The sequence below is a fragment of the Artemia franciscana genome, chromosome 5 (assembly GCF_032884065.1).
Source record: "Artemia franciscana chromosome 5, ASM3288406v1, whole genome shotgun sequence".
Taxonomy (NCBI): domain Eukaryota; kingdom Metazoa; phylum Arthropoda; class Branchiopoda; order Anostraca; family Artemiidae; genus Artemia; species Artemia franciscana.
In genome coordinates, this window is record NC_088867.1 from 3,023,301 (window position 1) to 3,046,550 (window position 23,250).

General features: G+C 35.0%; 2 protein-coding genes across 4 annotated transcripts in view; both read right to left on the reverse strand.

Moving 5' to 3' along the window:
- Positions 1-23,250, reverse strand: part of LOC136026884 (BOS complex subunit TMEM147-like) — a 344,819-nt gene that overhangs the window by 38,993 nt on the left and 282,576 nt on the right. The gene's annotated exons all lie outside the window — the stretch shown is intronic.
- The window catches only part of LOC136026879 (TGF-beta-activated kinase 1 and MAP3K7-binding protein 1-like), a 42,974-nt gene that overhangs the window by 4,952 nt on the left and 14,772 nt on the right, over positions 1-23,250 (reverse strand). For 2 of the 3 annotated variants that reach the window (XM_065703675.1, XM_065703674.1), the window contains exons 3-8: positions 21,252-21,562; positions 17,384-17,508; positions 14,469-14,750; positions 8,501-8,657; positions 4,771-4,870; positions 19-217 (exon numbers count right to left, since the gene is read on the reverse strand). In XM_065703675.1, the coding sequence (XP_065559747.1) occupies positions 19-217; positions 4,771-4,870; positions 8,501-8,657; positions 14,469-14,750; positions 17,384-17,508; positions 21,252-21,547 (1,159 nt within the window). In that variant the 5' untranslated portion in view covers positions 21,548-21,562. The remainder of the gene's footprint in view (positions 1-18; positions 218-4,770; positions 4,871-8,500; positions 8,658-14,468; positions 14,751-17,383; positions 17,509-21,251; positions 21,563-23,250) is intronic. The other variant, XM_065703676.1, reaches the window with a different exon arrangement.

Below are 23,250 nucleotides of genomic sequence, written 5' to 3' on the forward strand. Positions count from 1 at the left end.
TCTGAGACAGGCACATACTTTCAACGCTTCGGGTGACATTTCTTAGGAGTGCGTTTGGCATGGGATAAGTGAAGTTCCTGACAAGTAAAGTCATATCTCCGTGTCCGTTAAACTTTCTGGACAATGGCTCCTCTGATAAAAATCGCTCGTGATGGCAACGGACTATTTGATCAATCACTGCTTGAGCTACTCCCATAATAGTTGACTGAGTGTTAAACTATAAATTGAAAAGTGATCTTGTAAATAACGACGGACGGCTTACCGTTGGTTTTAAGAGTTTATTTAACATTAAAAAATCTTATTAATAACAAAATGTTGTTAAATGTTTGTTAAAACTGAGTTATTAGAATTAGAAAAAATAATTTCCAAAACTAGTTGACTGGTGTAATCAAGATACCCATGTAATCAAACTTGGTCAGGTTTTATAAATTATTTTACTTAAATTAAATTAAAGTTAGTTAAATATTGTCTAAGTTAAAGCAAAGAGAAAAAAACGAATTTATAAAAAAAAACAAGGATTACACCCTATGTTAGGGTTTTAACAGGTTAAATCTCCAATATTTTTATTGGAGGGGCAATATATCCTTATCGGGATAGTCAAGAGTCGAGGGATATATAATATTTTTTGTCCACATTACGGGGCAATTGCCCCCTCCAAACGACGCCCCTGGATTTTGGTTACCATAGGACACTATCATTTTGCAAATGAAGGTGCAATATTTCAAATTACTTCTTTGGATATAAACAATCAAAACAAGTCCTACAGTTTCTGCACCATTTGATTAGTGCCTGAAAGTCAAGACTGTACTATTATTTAAACTAAATTAAAAATTATCTAAATTAAACTGAAGAGGCAAAAGGAATTTCTAAAAAAAAAGAAGCATGGGTTACCATTAGTGGTGCAATTTCGTACAAATCCTAGGGAGGGGGGGGGGGGGGGGCAAAGTTGGAGCCAATTGTCGCAAGTTAAGTGAAAATGGCACTAGAAACTGAAAAATTAGCCATTTGGTACCATAAAGGTACTATATAGTACTATAAAAGTACTATAAAGATACTTTATAGTAATATAAAGATAAATATATACTAAAGAAAACTGATCCGTTCTGTTGATGCTTGAATTATGCAGGCTTATCTTAGTTTTGACAAGATTTCTGAAGAGACTGAATTTTAGCGGGGGGGGGGGGGGCAAACCAAGGTCTAGGAGGGGAAGTTGCCCCACCCCCTGCTCCATAGCAAATTACACCCCTGGTTATCATCTGTGTTGATTATTTAGTTACTATCAGGTACAATTTTTAAAACGATAGAAATTTTCTATTGAATGTTCGTTAAAAAATTTATTAGTCTTACCAAAAAGAAATGTTAGTAAAAGTTGACTAATATAATCAATATTCCAAGTAATCAAAGTTTATAAACGACGATACAATCTTGATCCGATCAATTTAAAATTAAGTAATTGACGGATAATTTATAGATTGGTATTAATACTGATAGATACTGATAATTATCAAATGAAAGGTATTAGTAACCAATGAATGATACTTATATAGTATTAATTGATATATATATATATATATATATATATATATATATATATATATATATATATATATATATATATATATATATATATATATATATATATATATATATATATATATATATATATATATATATATATATATATATATATATATATATATATATATATATATATATATAATTGATTGAGAATAAAAATCAATTTATTTAGATCAATTTTAATTGTATAGTTTCAGTAATAGCTTAATAATCAAGTGTCATGGAGCCGAACTTCACTCGGTGCAAAGAAAGACAGTTTTTTTTTGAAAATCCCTTTCTCAATACCACATTAATTTAATTTTATATAAATTTTAATTCAATTTAATTTAACTAGCGGATTATTATGCCTCAAACATTATATTTTGCACCTGGGTTTTACAAATTGCCCTATTTTCAAAATGAGAGCACACTATAAACGTGAAAATTAAGTCTTTTTAGAATAGCCTTTGGACAAAATAAAGCAATAAAAAATTTATTGGTTCCCTTTACCGTCTGTCGTGCTCAGTTTTTGTTTTAATTTTTTATCCGGTTTACTTTCATCTCCCTTCTACAATCTGTTTCGGTTGATATCTGAACAACATAATCGAAACACGCGCTCTGCCTTTGACCTTCAAGTGAGACGAAGTCCAACAGTACGTTCAGATTTTTCCCCGGATGTAGTATGTGCTAAAGTATGGAACATGCTTCCAAAAGAGCTGAGATGTAGGAGCTCCCTTGGGTCTTTCAAAAATAATTTAAATAAATATTTAGTTAAAGGTCAATAAGTGAAAGATAAAAAAAGAAAGATAAATGAAATTAGATGAAGTTTAGATTTTTTAGTATATTCAGGTGAGGTGGTTGTACGTCCGGGGAGGGAGGGAGGAACCCTATGGTTAAGATAAAAAAAATATATAATGAGGAGGCGTGTGGTTGAAGAGTGAAGTGGGAGCCGTACTGCGTGTTAGTGAAGAATATTTTATGTTTATGGGTCTCAACGTGAGTTTTGTCACAGAGGAGTGTACTTTAAGTTTAGCTATTTCCGAGATAAAATTTGAAATTTTTGATTTTTAATTAGGTCAATAAAAATACAGGGAGAATGTATGTCCATATAGAGTGTAAATATGATCTAAAGTATTAAAAACTTTAGCATACTTTAAAATACTTTTAAAATACTTTAGAAGTTCTAAAGTATTTTAAAGACAAATGCTAGTCTTTAACCATTCAAAGAATTTTGGGCATAACCCAATCTTTGAAATAAAATATAACAAATAAAATTAATTCTATGTTAATATATACTATAGATGCGCATAATGTCATTTATTAATTATGTATATTTATTAATATACATAATTTATACATGAAACATGTTTTAAAGAAAAAGATTGACATTAATCTATGTCATCAATGCTTACGCAATTAGTAATGTAACTCTTGGCATTACTATGATTATCACTAATAATAAAATAACATGATAAATATATAGAATTAATACATCAAGCTTGATTGAAAGAAAAATGTTGGTACTAATTTACGTCACCAATGCAGACGTCAACTGTGCAATTACATTACTTATTTACGTCACCAGTGTAATAGTTTAACTATCAGCACTGGTATGTTTAGTTTCAGTTAGGTGCTTAAAGAAAGGTCACTTATAAGCAGAGGCGCCATTTGGGGGGTCAGTGGTGGGCAAATGCCCATCCCAGATTTTCCAGGGGGGCCCAAGCTTCCACCACAAAGGGCCCTTTGCCGGCCATAATAATCCATTCTGTCCAATTGATTTGAAATTACTGCACGCCTATTAACCAAAGAGCGTAATTACTTGACGACCCTTGGGGTAATTACCCTATTTGCTATTAATTATTGTAAACCTGTAAAGTAGGTAAAATACATAATAAAATTCTCGAGTTCTGTCAAATGCCCATTTCCTAGATGATTACACGACACGAAGTGAGTCGGGGGAGGGGGGCCCAAGATAACGTTTATGCCCACCCCAAGATTTGGTCCAAATGGCGCCTCTGCTTATAAGTGATTACGGTTGTAATCGTATTGTAAGAAAATTACCATATCGCTTTTATTCTCTTAAAATACCTGTGACTATAATAATTCACTATAAATATAATTCCCTCCCGTAATGATAACTCTCTATTCCTGTTTATCTGCACTTCCACCAGATTCGGTCGGTGTTTTCTCAAATTTTAATGAAAGAGAATTGAATCCTCCAATGTCTCTCCAAAATTAATGTTGACGAAAATTAACGATTTGTATTTAGTGCGTGTAACTGAACATGCAACCAAAGCCATGTAACTGAACTCTCACGCGTCTGACCCCAAGTGCAACTAAACCCCCATGCAACTGAACCCTATTTAACTGAAACCTCGTTCAACTGCAGCGACTTTCAGCTGAACCCCCGTTTAGATCAATTCCTGTTTAACTCAACACCTTTAGACTAACCCTAATGTAACGCAACCCCCATTTAAATCAAGCCCTGTTTGACTCAATCCAATCCTAAGCTTAGTAATAGGTTTGAACTACCACTGAATAGAAGCTCAAAATCTTCTTTCCCCTTCGTTCGCAATTTCTAAATCATATTACCCATTAGGGTAACCCCAGAACTTTTCAAATTTTATGAGCTATTAGGAATGGGTCTATCGCTAAAATCGTTGCCAGATAAACTGCTTTTTTTTCTTTTTTTTTGTATTATTGCCAACTATGAGCTTTCCAATTGGTGCTCGGGTAAAAATTTGTCAAGGGGCAAGTAAAATCCAGATTTCATACCCCGTTCCCTAAGCACTTTCAGTTTGATTTTAAGGTTGCGTAAAAGCATTTTATTTGGGCCCTTCCACATAAAATCAATCAGGAAACGATACCCACCTTTAGGGGATGGGGAATAAAACACCAATTCCGAGAACCTCGGATGGTTCCCCATTTCAACACCCTTACGATGGTCCAGTGACCCGCTAGTGCTGGATGAAAAGAAAAAGAAGAAATGTCCGGATATCAAGCACTTTTTCATAATTGCCAAGAATTCGTTTCGTGATTAATTTTAGTATTGAAATAAAAATGAATAGAATATATTTAGGAAATCAACTTTGTATTTGAATGAATTTTTTATTTGGTAGTTTAATTTTTTTTTCCACTAATAATGGTGATAGTGGAAACAAAAGTGGAAAACCTAGAAAAATGCAGGATAAGGCATCACAGCTCTTTACTAACCTGTTTGATTGTTAGCTGAACAATTTCCATGTTCGGATCCTTCGTGTCACTTACTTCCTCGACTGCTTTTACTAAACCGTCAGTCATAATGAGCATGAATCTACAAAATTTTTGATACACATTGTATTGCAAGAATAAATTAAATTATTTTGTTTTTTGTTGCAAGTTTCAGGCTGAAGACTAGGAAACTTATTTGTCAAAACCGGTCGCACCAAACATTTTTTTTTTCAAATTTGGCGTTCAGGGAACAGGCATAGATACAGAGCTCTTCCTAAGGAGGAAAGGATCCCAGGGGAAAATTTTTAGCAGGAAAATTGTTAATACAGTTTTTGATATGGGCAAAAATCTACAAGAAACGTGAATCTACGTCATTCCCCGTCAATTTCAATCTACATCAATTTCAACTTCATGTCAACATAGTATATCAATGAAATCGAACGTTATTTTCAACTTGACGACATACTAAATCTTAATTGGCTCAATGAGACTTCTTGACTACTAAGATCCTTGCTTCGGTCCTGGAGAGTGTTACTAATGTTCGGTCCAAACTCTGGGTCCCCTATTACAAAGCTGAGGTCAACCCACTGCACCACCACATGAAAACATGAGACATGAAAAAAGCCCCCCCCCCAAAAAAAAAAGCCAGCTAATACGCCATGAAGTCGGAAATAGGAAATGTTCATGTTTGCAAGACAATCTGTATGGTATAAACTTTGTGAAAAATTTTATAGACGTTGTAGCTGACACAGTAGTCTGTTTACCAAGTTTTTGGCTTGCTAGGCTTGTCTTTGACCTATTTCAATGCTAATTACTTCAAGTTACAGGAAACGTGAGTCTACCTCATTTCACGTCAATTTCAACTTCATAACAACATACAGTATCAATGAATTCAAACGTTATTTTGAATTTGATACACTAAATCTTAACTGGATTAACGACACTTCTTGACTAATAAGGTCCTTGCTTCGGTCCTGGTGAGTGCTACTGATGCTAAGTCCAAACTCTGGGTCCCCTATTCCAAAGCTGAGGTCAAACCCACCGCATCACCACATGAAAACTTGATATATTGATATTCCCAGTGCGCCATTTTGAACTTCATATTTTACTGATACGTTGAACTTGGTTATGAATTACTTATTTAGCTGAAAAGGCATCCAAAAATTTCGAAGGAGTCGTTTTCATATCCAGTGTTTAAAAAAAAAACAACAACAGAGATTAATTCACATTTATGCAATTGATCAGCGGCTTCCCAGTATGTAAAAAAAACACTGCTTAACCTGCAATATAAATTTTGACCTAAATTCGAGGAAATGTTTTTTTTTCTTCCCTTTATTTGCGATCATTTTACACAATGGTCTACACTTTAGACCATTCTTCTATTGTTCATTATTTTTAAACAGATCATTTTAAAAAAAAACAAGAACATTTTTTTTTATCTTATGGTATGTTCAGGCATAGTCGAAAACAAGCCTCCCAGTTTCTAAAAGAACATTTGCTTGACCTAAAAAATTTTAATTTTGTCTGTTTTATTTAATTAGAATAACAATTCCAGTCAACTGCTTTCCCCTCCCTCTTTTTCCCAATTCCCATTTTCCCGATTCCCAAACACGGATGCGTGTTTATTTGTTTTTGTTTTTTCCTGGGGTGACCGTATCGACGCAGTGGGCCTAGAACATCGGGAGAGGGCTCATTCTAATGGAAATGAAAAGTTCTAGTGTCCTTTTTTAGTCACCAAAAAAAATGAAGGGCAACTAGGACCCCTCCCATACCACATTATTCTCAAAGTCGTCTGATCAAAATTCTGAGATTGTTATTTTATTCAGCATAGTTGAAAAGCCTAATAACTATTTCTTCGGAGATAACATGACCCCCATAACCTCAGTGGAAAGGTCTTTAAGTTATAAAATTTGCGCCCATTGTTTACGCATAGTATTTGCACAGTATTAGTATTTTGAGATGTATGCATACATTTCTCGGGTGGGGAGGAGGGCAGGAGTTTTTGCTTGGGGGACTTTGCACGGGGATAGTTTTCCATGGAGGGGGAATTTTCCAGGAGTGAACTTTTCAGGGAAAAAACAAACACGCATCTCTGGTTTTTCTTTTGGGGGAAAATGACAAATTTCACATTTTTGAACATAAAGAGCTTGTAAACTCGGCAACAGGGTTCTCTGATATGACGAATCTAATAGTCTGACATGACGAATCTAATTGTCTGATACGACGAATCTCTGATATGACGAATCTACTAGTGTGGTTTCGATTGAGATCGTTTGACTTTTGGAGGTTTTTCCTCCTTTTCCAAAAATTTTGCAAATTTTCTCAGACTCGTAGCTTTTGTCGGTTAACATTAAACTCAGTGAATTTTATATTTAGAAACTCAGCATGAAAGCTGATTTTTTTTTTTTTGATGTTTTAAACGTCATCATACCCTCTACTTACAATTGTAATTGCTCTCTACTTACAGCTCGTTGCCAAGAACTGTGTAATAAACCTAACCCTAAGTTTCAAACAGTTCGTGGTAATGAACAAACTGTTCAATGTTCGTGAATGAACAAAACACGGGAGGGGGGGCAGACAGCCTACTGGGTGCTACAAAAACTACTAAACATTTCATATTCTTCAAAAAAAAAAAAAAAAAAAACACACACACACACAGATAAATTAGTGCTCTGATAGTAGGTAGCATACTGACAGGATAGTGCCGAATGAAATGGCAACAGGTAACTGGTATATTACGGTAATAGGTATTTCAGTAAAAGGTAAATTACGTGAGTCTACATATTTGCTCTCAATGGCAGTTACGGATAACTGACAATTTTGCAAGGTTATCCAAACTAATCTTAATACAAATAATTTTGAAGACCAAAAGCCTTTCTATTTATGAATAAAACTAAGATACTGAAATTTTATAATTATTATTATTTATTTGAAACTTACCGTACAAAAAATAAAAGACAGAACAAGGAATAAAGAAAACAAAGAAAAGAAAGGTAACATAAGTAATTTACAATAGTAAGAAATGATGAAATCAAAGACAATAGTGGAAATAATGCAACCTCTTCAAATGAAGAAGGAAAAATAGCAAATGGGAGCTACTGAGTCAGTCTTAGAGCCCAAGATGGCTTAACTTCAATAATTGGGAATTATAAACTTATACTTGCTTTCCAAAAGAAAACGGTACAAAGAGTTCTAAACCTTTTCAGAAGATTGGTTTAAAAAGAAAGGTTTTTTTTTTATTTTTTTTTATTTCATGTTCTTATTTCAACATTCACAAATACATAAATAAAATACAACACTTTCGCTCTGGGGAAAACCTATGCAGGTTTGTATTCGCACGAAAGTCCATGTTCGCGCGGACTTCCCGCGCGAAATATTGAAATATTTCTCAAGATTTTAATTCTATTTACTAATCGTAATCCAACTAATCAATTCTATTAATTCTATTTCTTTTAATTCTATTTACTAATCATAATCCAACTAATCAATAAAATATCAAATAGCAATAACGTCTGGAAATCAGCTGTAAGACATAGTTGGCTGAATAACACTGCTGGCTGAAGAGATATAATAATAAAAACATTTTTCAAGATTTTAATTTTATTTACTAATCATAATCTAAACTCATTATAATCAATACAATATCAAAGAACAATAACATCTAAAAATTAGCTGTAAAACATAGTTGGCTGAATAACAAAAAAAAAAAGAAAAAAAAAGACAGAAAATTTACCTGCATGACTCATCGACTGGTACATCACCAACAATTGTGGGGTCATGGATAACTGGCTCACTAGTAGCTGCACTTAAGTGTTCACATTCCTTATAACCCCCTTTAACAAGATAGTTGCCAATACAACGAGTATTTCCTTGACATAAAAGACGGAGGCCTAAAATAAAATGAACAAATAATCAGAGGCCGTAATCTAGCACTGTCCACTGTGTGAGTAAAAAGCAACATGTCTTCAATTTGTTTATTATTATTGCAACTGCTTTTTTCTCCCGACCACTACAATGGAATGCATGGTCACAAAAACTACGGGTGCTATCCAAGGGCTTCAATTAGAGGGAACCACTACACAAGAGGCATTTCATGTAGAAACAGGTAATAAGTTCATATTTCAGAATAGATAGCTTTTTTTGGAGGGCGGGGGGGGGGACTGCACGAATTTATGAAGAATTTTAGTGGCCTTGTTTTACATGGATTTTCGAAGTGGAGTAAATTCTTAGAAATGTAGAAGGGGACAGGGAACGTGTTTTTCAAAATTTACAGAAGGGTGTTTTTTTTTTCCTATTTTCTCGATAAAAATATTGAAAAACGTATATTTCAATGAAAATACCAAAAAAAGGTATTCCTCCAAATGCAGGAGGGTAACAGGAGAGTGGCGGGGTCATTTGCACCCCCTAGATAATTATACACCCCCCTTGGATTTCGGGAAATTTATGACCCTTGTGCTTAACATCTCTTCAAAAGTTAATTTACAAGGCAATATTGTGGCCTTAAGCACCCATGGACGAAAAACAGAAGAAATATCGAGCCTTTTCCTTGCCCTTTTCAAGAGTATTTTTGCGGGTAACATTTTTTTATAGAAATATTGAATAGCTTAAGCACACCTAGGCATGTTCACATCTAGATATTTTACAAGAGTTTTCTAGGGGATATTGATACCTCTTACTTCTCTCATCTAGGCCGATGCACAAGGGGCCCTAAACTGCGGCCCTTGTCCGAAATATAGCAGTTAAAACATACTCTAAAAATAATCAAGACTAAATATAGTCTCATGTAAAATAATTTCTTTAAAAATGTTTTGTGTTTACAAAATTATGGGTAGGCTCTTCAAGCTATAAATGCCTATTTTTAATTCACTTGTATGTATGTAATTTTTCAATATAGGTTGGATATTTTAGTGACACAAAAGAAAATTATTAAAAAGATTGAAGATATGAATTTTCACTAATTTTGATTTTTAGAACCTTACTAAGCAACAATGTTTTTTATGGCACTTGGTATTAACCAAGTGCCATATAGCGATCGCAAATTCTGTCTGTCTGTCGGTCCCAGTTTTGCTATTTTAAGCACTTCCAGGTAAGCTAGGACGATGAAATTTGGCAGGCGTATCAGGGACCGGACCAGATTAAATTAGAAATAGTTTTTTTTTCCCGATTTGAAGTTTGGAAGGATATTGTGTCTCAGAGCTGTTATTTTAAATCCCGACCGGATCTAGTGTCATTGGGGGGGGGGGAGGGGGAAACCTAACATCTTGGAAAACACTTAGAGTGGAGGGATCGGGATGAAACTTGGTGGGAAAAATAAGCAAACGTCCTAGATACATGATTGACATAACCGGAACGGATCCACTCTCTTTGTGGTAGTTGGGGGGGGGGGGGTAATTCTGAAAAATTAGAAAAAATGAGGTATTTTTAACTTACGAACGGGTGATCGGATCTCAATGAAATTTGATATTTAGAAGGATATCGTGTCTCAAAGCTCTTATTTTAAATCCCGACCAGATCTGGTGACATTGGGGGGAGTTTGGGGTGGTGGAACCTAAAATCATGGAAAACGCTTAGATTGGAGGGATCGGGATGAAACTTGGTGGGAAAAATAAGCAGAAGTCTTAGATACGTGATTTACATAATTGGAACGGATCCACTCTATTGGGGGGGGGGGGTTAATTCTGAAAACTTAGAAAAAATGACGTATTTTTAACTTACGAAGGAGTGATCGGATCTTCATGAAACTTCATATTTAGAAGGACCTCGTGACTCAGATCTCTTATTTTAAATCTCAACCGGATCAAGCGTAATTTGGGGGGGAGTTGGGGGGACCGGAAATCCTAGAAAATACTTAAAGCGGTGAGATGAGGATGAAACTGGATGGGAAGAATAAAAACCTGTCTAAGATACGTGACTGACATAACCGGACCGGATCTACTCTCTTTGGTGGAGTTGGAGGGGGGAGGTAATTTTGAAAATTGAGGTATTTGTTCCTTAGGAAAGGGTGACCAGATCTTAATGAAATTTGATATGTAGAAGGATCTTGCGCTTTAAAGCTCTAATTTTAACTTCCGACCAGATCCTGTTAAATTGGGGGGAGTTGGAGGAGGAAACCGGAATTCTTGGAAAACGTGAAAATTGGGGTATTTTTATCTTACGAATAGGTGATCGAATTTTAAGGAAATTTGATATTTAGAAGGATTTCATGTCTCAGAGCTCTTATTTCAAATCCCGACCAGAGCTTTTGACATTGGGGGGAGTTGGAGGGGAAATCTTGGGAAATACTTGGAGTGTAGGAATCGGGATGAAGCTTGGTGGATAGAATAAGCAAATGTCCTTAATACGTGATTGACGGAACCGTACTGGCTTCGCTCTCTTTGGGGGAGTTGGGGAGAGAGGTTCAGTGATTTGGCGAGTTTGGTGCTTCTGGACGTGCTAGGACGATGAAAATCGGTAGGCATGCAAGGGAGCTGCACAAATTGACTTAATAAAGTCGTTTCCCCAGATTCGACCATCTGGGGGGCTAAAGGGAGAGGAAAAATTAGAAAAAATTAGGTATTTATAACATAGGAGTGGGTGATCGGATCTTAATGAATTTTGATATTTAGAAGGACATCGTGACTCAGAGATCTTATTTTAAATCCTGACCGGCATTAAGCCTCTCATTTTCCTTTTAAATCAATCTATTGATTCATAGAATTTTGCTAGAGCTCATACCATATGAGCTCTTGACTCTTAGCTCTTCTTGCCTCGTCACAAGTGCCACATGAGCTCTTAGCTCTTGTTTTTTTTTCTGAGGAAGGAAAAATTATACCGCCCTCTCTAGCTAAGAAAAATAGAAGAAGCTTAAGCATACAATTACAATCACAATTTAGGGATGCATCAAAGGGATGAGGCTAAGAATTCCAAAAAGTGCAACTTTAGGTCTAATTTACTAAAATTTCCCGGGGGGCTCAGATCAATCTCACGGGAAGTAATCCCTATGCTATCTTGCTGAGCAATTACCATCAATTTCTCCACCTTAAGCAACATCTCAGTAGCACATCTCAATGATGACGACGATGTAAAAACGGCAGTGAATTCTTGGTTATCAAAGCAAGTGGCAAGTTTTATGAAGATGTCACAATAAAATTATTTGAGAGGTATGATAAGTGTTTGAACAAAGTTGGCAACTACGCTGTCAAATAGAGTAAAGTACTTTCTGAAAATAAATTTACTTTTTTGAAATAATCTTTCATTGTGTACTTATGTTCAAACGGATCTTACTTAAAAACATCCGTCGTATATATATCGGGGCCCGGCAATCGGCATGCGGCAGGCTTCTATATATGGATTCTGATTGTCGCTTGTCTTCTAACCACAGACAATTTATGACAATTTGCTGTCTTTTCATAGAGCGGTCTTTTCAAAGATATTTGATTATTAAAGCAAGTCCAATATCTAACAACTATATCTACTAAGCTTTAAACTTTTAGTTTTCTTTTTTAAGGTTTTTGAATTGTTGCAAGCCCTTGTCAAAACATATACACATATTATTGCAATTACCAGCAGCCCGGTCCCCGTACTTGGCATGCAGCGGGCTTCTATGGATAGATTCTCATTGTCGCTTGTCTTCTAACCGCAGACAATTTGCTGACTTTTCATACAGAGGTCTTTTCAAAGATATTTGATTATTAAAACTAAGCTTAAAACTCTAGGTTACTAAGCTTAAACCTTTTAGTTAAAACTTTTAGTTAACCCTTGTTAAAATATATATAATTTTTTTTGCAACTACCAGTTTTTGCTCTTTACGCAATTTAATGTCTTTTCATACTTTTTCTTTTCAAAGATATTTGATTATTAAAGTAAGTTCAATTTCTAATAACGATTTCTGCTAAGCTTCAAACTTTTTTTTAAGTTACTGAATTGTTGTAATACACTACTACTACTACTAACAACTCACCGCAGCACCAAGCTGCCTGAGGCCAACATAGCTAAGCACGCTACTCCTCCTTCCCAATCTATTTAAAGCCTCCGTCTTTAAACCCACCCAAGAAGTTCCCATTGCTATTAAATCTTTTTTATGATATCCTCCCACCCCAGACAAGGACTAACTGCTTTCCGTTTAGCCCTAGATGGTCGGTCAAAAAAGGACAACCTTCGGCAATCTGTCATCCTTCACCTGCAGAACGTGTCCTAGCCACCTAAACCTTTCTTTCATTATAGCCCTAGAAAGTGAGATTGAACCACATTTTTCGTACATCCTACTGTTTGAAATACGGTCAAAAAACATCAATTTCTCTGGAAAACAATTTAGTAAATCTTCATCCGCTTTTTAGAGCGCCCATGCTTCAGAGCCATATTTGACCACTGTCATCATTGTACCTTCCAATATTCTAATCTTGGTTTGCAGACCTATTCTTCCAAACTTCTTTTTAACTGTGAAAAAACGCCCCGGGATTATGCTATTCTACTTTTAACATCTTCACTGCTCCCACCATCTTTACTAATAATACTACCAAGGTAAGTGAAGCTGCCCAACTGATCAATCTTTTCGTTACCCAACGTCACCTTTTCATCTTCACTTATTCCTAGCCTTAGTGACTTAGTCTTCTTAACATTAATGTTCAAACCAATTCTAGCACCCTGAACTCGCAAAACCTCTAAAAGTTCATTAATTTTGCTCACACTTTCATCTAGGATGCTTAAACCATCACCATAATCTAAGTCCAGGAAGTTTTTCCTCCCCATTTGACTCCATGTGCTCCTTTGTGTCCTTTGCCTTTCCTGTGCTCCTTAAGATAAAGTCAATCAAAATGATCATGTAAAGGGGGATAGAATACAACCCTGCTTAACTCCCGATTTATTACAACACCAGCTGCTAACGTCATTTCCTACCTTAACCGCGGCAGTGTTATTCTTGTACATAGCACTAATCACTTTAATGTATTTGTCTGATATACCATACAAGGATAATACATTTGCAAAAGCTCTCCTATCAACAGAATCGAACGCTTACTCATCTATATATATAAAAATAAGTTGTTTGTTTGTGTGTCTCTCTGTCTGTCCGCATATGACGTCTGAATTATTTCATCGTATACCAATTCAAAAACGAATGTATTCAAGCCGAAGTAGCTGAGTTGGTAAAGCGTTATGTTCCAGGTTCTAGGTTCGAAAGGTTCCAGGTTCAAACCTTGGCTTTAGCATTATTACAAAAGAAGAAAAAAACTAAAAAAGGTAAAAACTACAAAAAAACTAAAAAGAAAACACTAAAAAAACTAACAAAGCACTAAAAAAAACTAACAAAGCTAAAAAACTAAAAAAAAAACTAAAAAGTAAAAAACTAAAAACTAAAAAAGAAAAAAAAACTAAAAAAAGTTAAAAAAACTAAAAACAAAAAAAAACTAAAAAAAGGAAAAAAACTGAAAAATAAAGGAGAAAAAGAAAACTAAAAAAAATAAAACTAAAAATAAAAAAAATAAAAAAGGTAAAAACTACAAAAAAATCAATTCAAAAACGAATGTATATACAGACCGGGACACAGGGAATAAAAAAAAACAAACTAAAAAGAGAATACTAAAAAAACTAAAAAAGCTAAAAAACTAAAAAAACTAAAAAAGGTAATAAACTAAAAACTAAAAAAGAAAAAAGAACTAAAAAAACCAAAAAAAGGTAAAAACTATAAAAAAAAAATAAAAAGAAAAAAAATATATATATATAACCTGTGGATGCATTTTCACGGTCAATATCCAATTCTCCCAGTCTAATAAGCTCTTTTTCATTGATAACGTCATGTTTGGGTAACAATTCTTCCACATGTATTTGGCCATAATCGTCAGTGCGACAAATTAATATTCTGCCATTGCCTACTCCGGCAGCGTAAAGGCGCTCTTTAAATATCAAAGAAACGATCGCTGTTGATCCAGCACCGACACGTCGGTTTAAATCGGAAAGTTGTGCGACAATTTCAGGATATTCCTTCATGGCATCGTAGTCACTAGTACCTGAAGATATATATTAAAGAAATGCACTTTCAATAAACGCTTTTATCTCCAATACACTGAACGGTGAAGAATTATTTTTTTTCCTGCTACCCAGAGATGTGTATTCAAATAATTATACTGATTTTGCCTTTTAGTTATTAAAAAACCGTTTCCAGCAAAGAAATAAAGTCATTTTACTTTCCAATAGAGAAAAAAAGTCACAAAATAAGCTTAAAATGAAAATAAATTACAATGAATGAAGCCTAAAACGAACAGATATTAAATGAATAACCACATAAAACATTGGAAATTAAAAGGAATAATGAAGTCAAACATATTCAACAAACAAGACAAATCAATAATTATTGATTTTACTTCATATATTGATGGTGCTTTGTCAATGCCTTGTGGTAACTGGTGGATACAGACATGGAGGACGTGTCCCCCCTAGATTTTTATGATTTTGCCCCACCACCTAGATTTAGAAAATCCCTTTTTTAGGGCTATTTTCATTGAAATGTGCCTTTTTTGGCGTTTTAATTGAAAATAATTGACAAGAACAACGAATTTGCCTCCCATAGTTTAAAAAAATACATATTGCCCCCCCCCCCCCCATTAAATTTTGCGAATGAGCCCACCCCTGGATATTTTCGGCTTTCACCCCCCTCCCTTGAATTTTGAAAGATACCTTTTAGGGAGCATTTACATTGCAAAGAATTGACCAAAACAAAACTTTACCTCCCCCCTACTCGATTTCGAAAAATAAATTTTGCTCCCCTTTAAATTTCGTGAATTGAGCCACAAGCGTCAAATAAGTTCAAACAAAGTTTTTTTTTAACTACTGAAGTAGAAAGCCAATTCTGCCCTCTGAAACCTTGCGACAGATCTTTAAAATATAATGTTATCTTATCCTGTTACCTTATCTTACGTCTTTTTCTTCTCTTATACAGTTGTTATACATTTGTATTATACAGTTGTTATATTTATGTATTATGTGTTATTGTTTAGTTTTGAGCACCAAAAAGTAAAATTTCGACACCCAATTTTCTGAGCGAGCCAAATTAGAAATTATAGAAGTTATATTTTTGAAGATATATTTTTCGAATATCCCGTTAAGAATTTTCTAACCTGCAGCGAGCAAGCCAATTCTGCCCTCTGAAACCTTGCGATAGCCTTTTAAAATATAATGTTATCTTATCTCACGTCTTTTTCTTCTCTTATACAATTGTTATACAGTTGTATTATACAATCATATCATACAGTTGTTATATTTATGTATTATGTGTTATTGTTTAGTTTTGAACACCAAAATGTAAAATTTCGACACCCGATTTTCTGAGCGAGTCAAATTAGAAATTATAGAAGTTATATTTTGAAGATATATTTTCCGAATATCCCGTTGAGATTTAGTCTCATTTTAGTCATCCTTAGTCATCATTATGTCATTATTTAGTCATTAGTCACTAGCCATTTAGTCATCCTTCTAAGTTTGACGTTACTTTTGTTCCATCAAAGCCATTTATAACTTGGTTAGTTCTTTGATTTTCTGTGTGGATGCAAGGGGGGTTTCTTCAAAGAACGAAAAAGGGAAAATTTAGTGGAACTCTAAAGGCTTTACGGAAGAATTGATATATTGCGAGATTTCAGTGGAGAAGCCTGGATCCAGAGGCCACTTGAGGACGTAGCTTGTTTTGCAGAACTTTATCAAAACTTTACTAAGGAAGCAATGAGATATACTTTAGGGGGTCTACATATGTTTGCCGGTAGGATGTCACTACTTTTATTTTGGTTACTACATTACACAAACTGTTGCCAACTCAAGTCAGTCAAACAGATGATGCAATGGTCAAAGGGTATTTGTCCAGATTTTTCGACTTAACGACTAGCCAGGAATGTTTTCGAGGCAAACGTTCAGGTCGTTTGAATTTTTATTCTTTGATTGTAATGACACTCTCTTAAAATTTGCACCTGTGCATTGAATATTACTACTACTACTTCTAACAGAATTTCAAAGCACTAGAGTACCTGAGGGCAACAGATTTGCACTAAATCATCCTCCAAAGCACGAGAAAAAACGGAGAAGAACAGTGGCGTGATTTCGTCAAAATCCTGGGGTGGGGGGGGGGGGCAAAGTTGGAGCCAATTTTTCCAAATCAACTGAAAGTGACTGTACCATAAGGTACTATATAGTATTACAAAAGTACTATAAAGGTAAATATAAACCAAAGAAAACTGATCCGTTTCTGTTGATGCTTGGATTATGCAAGTTTATCTCAGTTTTAACAAGACTTTTGAAGAAAATAAATTTCTGCGGGGAGGGGGGGGGCGAACCAAGGTCTGGGAGGGGCAGTTGATTCCCCTGCCCCATAGTAAATTACACCCCTGGAGAAGAACAACTCTTACTTGTTTTCTTTTTTTTTATAGCAACTCTAGAGGCAAGGTAAATAGGCAATCATTTGATTTCATGTTTACATACAAGGGAAGCCAAAATAACAATGCAGATACCTAGTATTTTTGGAGAGCTTCTTTAGGTTAAGGTTGAAAAATTCTTTGACCCCTTTTATAATGTTATACGAGAACAACTTAAAAAACAACAATACAAAACACGCTTCTCGAATTCTGAAGCTTGCAATGCTGAATGAAAAATAACTTACCTTCCGGCAGTTTCCCCTGTAGGTCCGCTCTTTGAGCAAGGATATCATCCAAAGACTCAAAATAGCCCCTCTCGACCAAGGTGAAAGCCTGCTTCAAAACTTCTTTGACTTCAGCGGATGAAGAGCTGAAAGTGTTTAAAGCTACTTAATGATAAAACAGTGTTAATAATTTCAAGAATTGACTCCAATCCTGTTTTTACATTTAGTACTAAGCTGCTTAAAATTATGTGCTGAGATGAAGAATGTGGACTCAATAGCAATGCAACTCAGTGGAATATAGTACATACAATAAAAATAAATATTGATTATATTTTCGTGTACTGAGTCCAGTTCTCTCTTTTCGTATTTAGTCCAATGTTGTTTAGAAATATGTGCCACAATGAGGGGCAAAAATAAGTATGTGTTGGAGGGCAACTGTAAATTAATGTAATATTTTGCTTAAAATAAAAATAAATTAGTATATATACATTCATGTACCATGTCTAGTCCTCGCTTTTTGTACTTAGTTCCAAGTTGTTTAGAAATATGTACTGCAATGCAGGGCTAAAATAAATATATGCTCCACGGTAACTGTAAATAGAGCATTTTGCTTAAAACAAAAACAAAACAGTGTTTATACGTTTATGAACTAAGCCTAGTGCTCCTTTTACTTGTATTTAGCCCTTGTTTTATTTTTTTTTATTTATAATTGGAATTAATTTATTTTTTATTGAGACTTTTATTTTTATTGGAAATGTAGAAGACTATGTGTCCCTTGGTTCCCTTTACCGTCTATCGTGCTCAATTTTTGTTTTTAAATTTTTATCTGGTTTACTTCCATCTCCCTTCCACAATCTGTTTCGGTTGATATCTGAACAACATAATTGAAACACGCGCTCTGCCTTTGACCTTCAAGTGAAACGAACTCCAACAGTACGTTCATATTTTTCCCCGGATGTATCATGTGCTAATGAGTGGAACATGCTTCCAAAAGAGCTGAGGTGTAGGAGCTCCCTCGGGTCTTTCAAAAATAATTTAAATAAATATTTAGTTAAAGGTCAATAAGTGAATGACAAAAAAAGAAAGATAAATTAAATTAGAAGAAGTTTAGATTTTTTAGTATATTTAGGTGAGGTGGTTGTACGTCCCGGGAGGGAGGGAGGAACCCTGTGGTTAAGATTATATAATGAGGAGGCGAGTGGTTGTGTCGAAGAGTGAAGTGGGAGCCATACTGCGTGTTAGTGAAGAATATTTTATGTTTATGGGTCTCAAAGTGAGTTTTGTCACAGAGCATGTGTAATCTAAGTTTATTTATTTCCTTTTTTTAACCCGATTGAACCTTGAACCTTGAAATTTAGTTCCAAGCTGTAAAGTAAACGCTAAAGTTCGACTCTTTCTCACAACTCTAGTTTATAAAACAATAAAAAACTTTAGCTTAAAGAGCGGGGCTGGAGGAGGGGATAGCCCTTTTCAAACACGGAATAATTTATGTTCGTTTAAAGTTTTAATGTCGCTCCTTAGTTTCAGTTAAAAAAGATTGTTTTTTTTTATTTGATTATGGATAGAGTCCAGTAATCTGTTTTTGCACTGACTACTAAGTTGATTAGAATTATATGGTGCAAATTTGGATGTAAATAAATATGTTGTCGAGAGTAATTGTGAATAAACGAGGAAAACATTGAATTCTGAACTTCAAATTTCAAAAAATGTCATTACTTTTAAAAGAAATTTTTGGAAAAACTTTTCTGTCATAATTTTTTCATATGTTGAGATTTTCAATTTCAGTTAGTGTCTTACTGGCAACCATGTATGATAGTAGGCAATACCAGAAGCATGGGCGGCCATAAGAGGGGTAGCCCCCTTCCTAGCTGAATGAAGCTGCCTTTTGCTTTTGTATTTTTGTTTTGAGATTTCTATTATACAGCATTGGTAATGCTGATTAGACCAGGTAAGCACCCCCATAGAATATGGCTTATGGGCACCCATGACCAGTACTAATCCTTGCTATTGAACACGCCTGGCGTCTTTATATACCACTAAAATTTCTTGATTCTTCTTTAGTTAGCGAAGGTAGTGAACGTCAGTGAACATTATTTGCATAACCTATATGTACCAATATAATACTACTACTACTACTACTAATAACTCACTGCAGCATCAAGCCGCCTGAGGCCAACACAGCTACGCACGCTCCTCCTCCAACCTAATCTATTTAAAGCCTCCCTCTTTACACCCTCCCAGGAAGTTCCCATTTCCTTTAAATCCTTATTTATGACATCCTCCCAACCCAGACAAAGACGACCTGCTTTCCGTGTAGCCCCAGACGGTTGGCCAAAAAGGACAATCTTCGGTAATCTGTCATCCTTCATCCGTAGAACCTGGCCTAGCCATCTCAACCTTTCTTTCATTATAGCCCCAGAAAGCGGGATTGAACCACACTTTTCGTACAACCTACTGTTTGAAATACTGTCAGTCAGCCGGGTACCCAGAACAATCCGTAGGCAATTTCTCTGGAAAACATCTAGTAAATTTTCATCTGCTTTTCGGAGTGTCCATGCTTCAGAGCCATATTTGACCACTGTCATCACTGTAGCTTCCAATATTCTAATCTTGGTTTGTAGGCTTATCTTTCTATTCTTCCAAACTTTTTTTAACTGTGAAAAAACACCCTGAGCTTTAGCTATTCTACTTTTAACATCTTCACTGCTCCCACCATCTTTACTAATAATACTACCAAGGTAACTGAAGCTCCCAACCTGATCAATCTTTTCGTTACCTAAGGTCACCTGTTCATCTTCACTTATTCCTAACCTTAGTGACTTAGTCTTCTTAACATTAATTTTCAAGCCTATTTTAGCACCCTGAACTCGTAAAACCTCTAAAAATTCATTCATTTTGCTCACACTTTCATCTAATATGCTTAAATCATCAGCATAATCTAAGTCCAGGAGCGTTCTTCCTCCCCATTTGATTCCATGGTCTCCAATTGCCTTTCCTGTGCTCCTTAAGACGAAGTCCATCAAAATGATCCATATAAAGGGGGATAGAACACAACCCTGCTTAACTCCTGATTTAATACAAAACCAGTTGCTAACCTCATTTCCTACCTTAACCGCAGCAGTATTATTCTCGTACATAGCGCAAATCACTTTAATGTATTTTTCTGGTATACCATATAACGATAAGACCTTTGTTAACGCTGTTCTATCAACAGAATCGAAAGCTTGCTCATAATCGATAAAACTAAGGACCAAAGGTGTTTGACAACGAAGGGACTTCTCAATTATTAACCTAAGAGTGAAAACATGGTCGACACATCCTCTACCTTTTCTAAAACCGCATTGTTCTTCCCTTAAAACTTTGTCTACCGCATGTCTCAGTCCAGTCCAGTTAGATGTCGGCTATTATCAGGGAGTCTGTCACTTTATACCGGTTAAAAAATAGTTTGAAAACATTTTATTTAACTATTAGACTTTGAAGGGCGGGAGGTTTTTGATGTTTTTTACGTAGTTTTTTGGGGTGAGGTGAAGGCTGAAACCGGTAAATAATATTTAATAGGATTATTTGTTGTATTGTGTTCATGTATATGTGTGGTTGTTTTTATATATAAGATAAATCTAGATGGATAATAATGAGTTGTTATGTTTAGATATTTATTTATAAGATATAAATCATAACATGAATTTACAGCACAAGTCCTTAGGACTTTCTTTTCGCTGCAATAATTTATTAGTGGTGTCATTTTTATTCATATTCATATTATGGATATAAATAAAACTACCTACCTGCCTACCTAGCAGTTTTTCTTCAACACTGACATTAGAAGCATTTTTTTTTTTTTACAGGAAACTGGAACTTGATCCATTTAAGAAAAAAAAACGAGGATTACCTTTCTTTCAACTGGCCAAGCAAAATTTCGGCAGGCATCTTCTGCGACGCAAACTCGGATACATGACTCCCTTCATGTCCGTCAAACATACCATAAAGGCAAAAAGAGTCATCAATTCTAAAATGAAAAGTTCTATCTTCATTGGGATGACCTTGACGCCTTTGTCCATCTTCGCGGTAAAATTGGCTGGGGGAGTTACCAACACCAGTTAGTGGACATAATGGAAGGTCATCTGTCCACGTTCTTGGATGCGATTCAAAAGACGGAAGATATCCCAAAGTTTTACCAACAACCATACTCTACTGTCTTAGCTATATTATAAAAAAAATTAAATAAATACAGGGTTCAATATTAGATTGACTTAGAGAAATAGCAGAGCATCTGAATGGTTGAAATAGTTTGAAACAGGCCACGAATCGTCTAAGAACAACTACTTTTACTACTAACACATCATTGCAGCACTAAGCTGACTGAGGCTAAAAACAGCAGTGCACACTCTTCTTACACCCTAATCTGCTCACAGATTTTACTCGTTAGAAAGTTCTAATTTCCCTTAAATCGTTCCTTATGACTTCTTTCCACCGTATTTGGGGAATTGTTTTCGTTTGGCTCCAGATGGATAGAAAAAAGCAAAATTTTTTGCACTATTAAAATTACTCGTCCATAAAACTTTGCCCCAGCTATCTTAATCTTACTTTCAATATAGCCCTGGAAAGTGGAACCTGCATTATTCATACAAATTATTGCTTGATATATGCCCAGTCAAATGAGTACATTTGACTGGCCATATAAAAGTTTTATTACACAGAGTATTTCAATTCCGCCATTTTTTTGCTAAAAAACAACTTTTCTTGTGCAAACTGTGAGACAACCAATCAATTTAAAACTATCAAATTCTTTGGATTAAAGGATATACTGCTGCGCTGAGGCATAATCGTTACTGAAAACATTTGCATTACATACATAATTTACATAATACACGTTACATAAAACATAAAATACATAATTTACATAGTACATGTTACATAAATACATAACAGACATAATTTACAGACTCCATGATTTAAACGAGTTCGTAACTTTACGACTTTGTTCATTTTCAAGATATGAGGATTTCCTAGATCTTTATATAGAGGGGGAGGGGGGTAGAGTAAGGCTAAAAGCCAAAACAAATATTTAAAGACCCACACTTCACAAATTTTTGGTAGATTCTGTCAGATCAATTGTGTGGAGAGGTATAATTCACATCCCACCTAATCAGTAGTGGTTTAGACATCATAATCTGGGGAGGGGAAAGGGTATACCATATTGAGTGTAAAAATATAAAATAAATGAATTTAATGGCATATCAAAAAACCGGGGGGGGGGCACCTGCCCCTCTGTCCAGGCCTAGAATGGCCACTACCCCTAATGTCTTTGTCTTGGCATTTCAATCTCTTCTGATTAGCTTTAACAGAGTTTTGGAGGACATGACCCAACAGTGATTTTGGTGTTTATATAGAGTCTTGCTAAACCTTTAAATATTGCTGTCAAGGTTGTAATTTCAAGAGTTAAGCCTGCTGCTTATGCTGTTTTTTTTTAAAGTCTGGGATAGAATGGTAAAGGTATATTATAGGTTTGAAACTATTTATAAAAAAAAATATATAGTCTTTACAAGAATAATAGTCATTGCCATTGCAATTCTGTATTGGCAGCTCCTGCCCCCTCCCTACTGGAGACAGATGCTGTCCTATGATAACTACAAAAGTTAGCTGATTTGTTTGACATTAAAAAATAACAACTAGTAAGGAATAAGCACAAAATAGTGACAAACCCACAAAATTAGCAAACTTTTGTACATAGTCTACAACTATCTCTGGCAACATTAGGGGGGGGGGGGGGGCGCTAGGACACAATGGCGACGGCAGTTATTATAACATTTAAAAAATGATCAAATAGAGAATCTACTGGTATATTTCTTTTTCTCCTAAATCTTTTCTGTTAATACAGTATGTTTCTA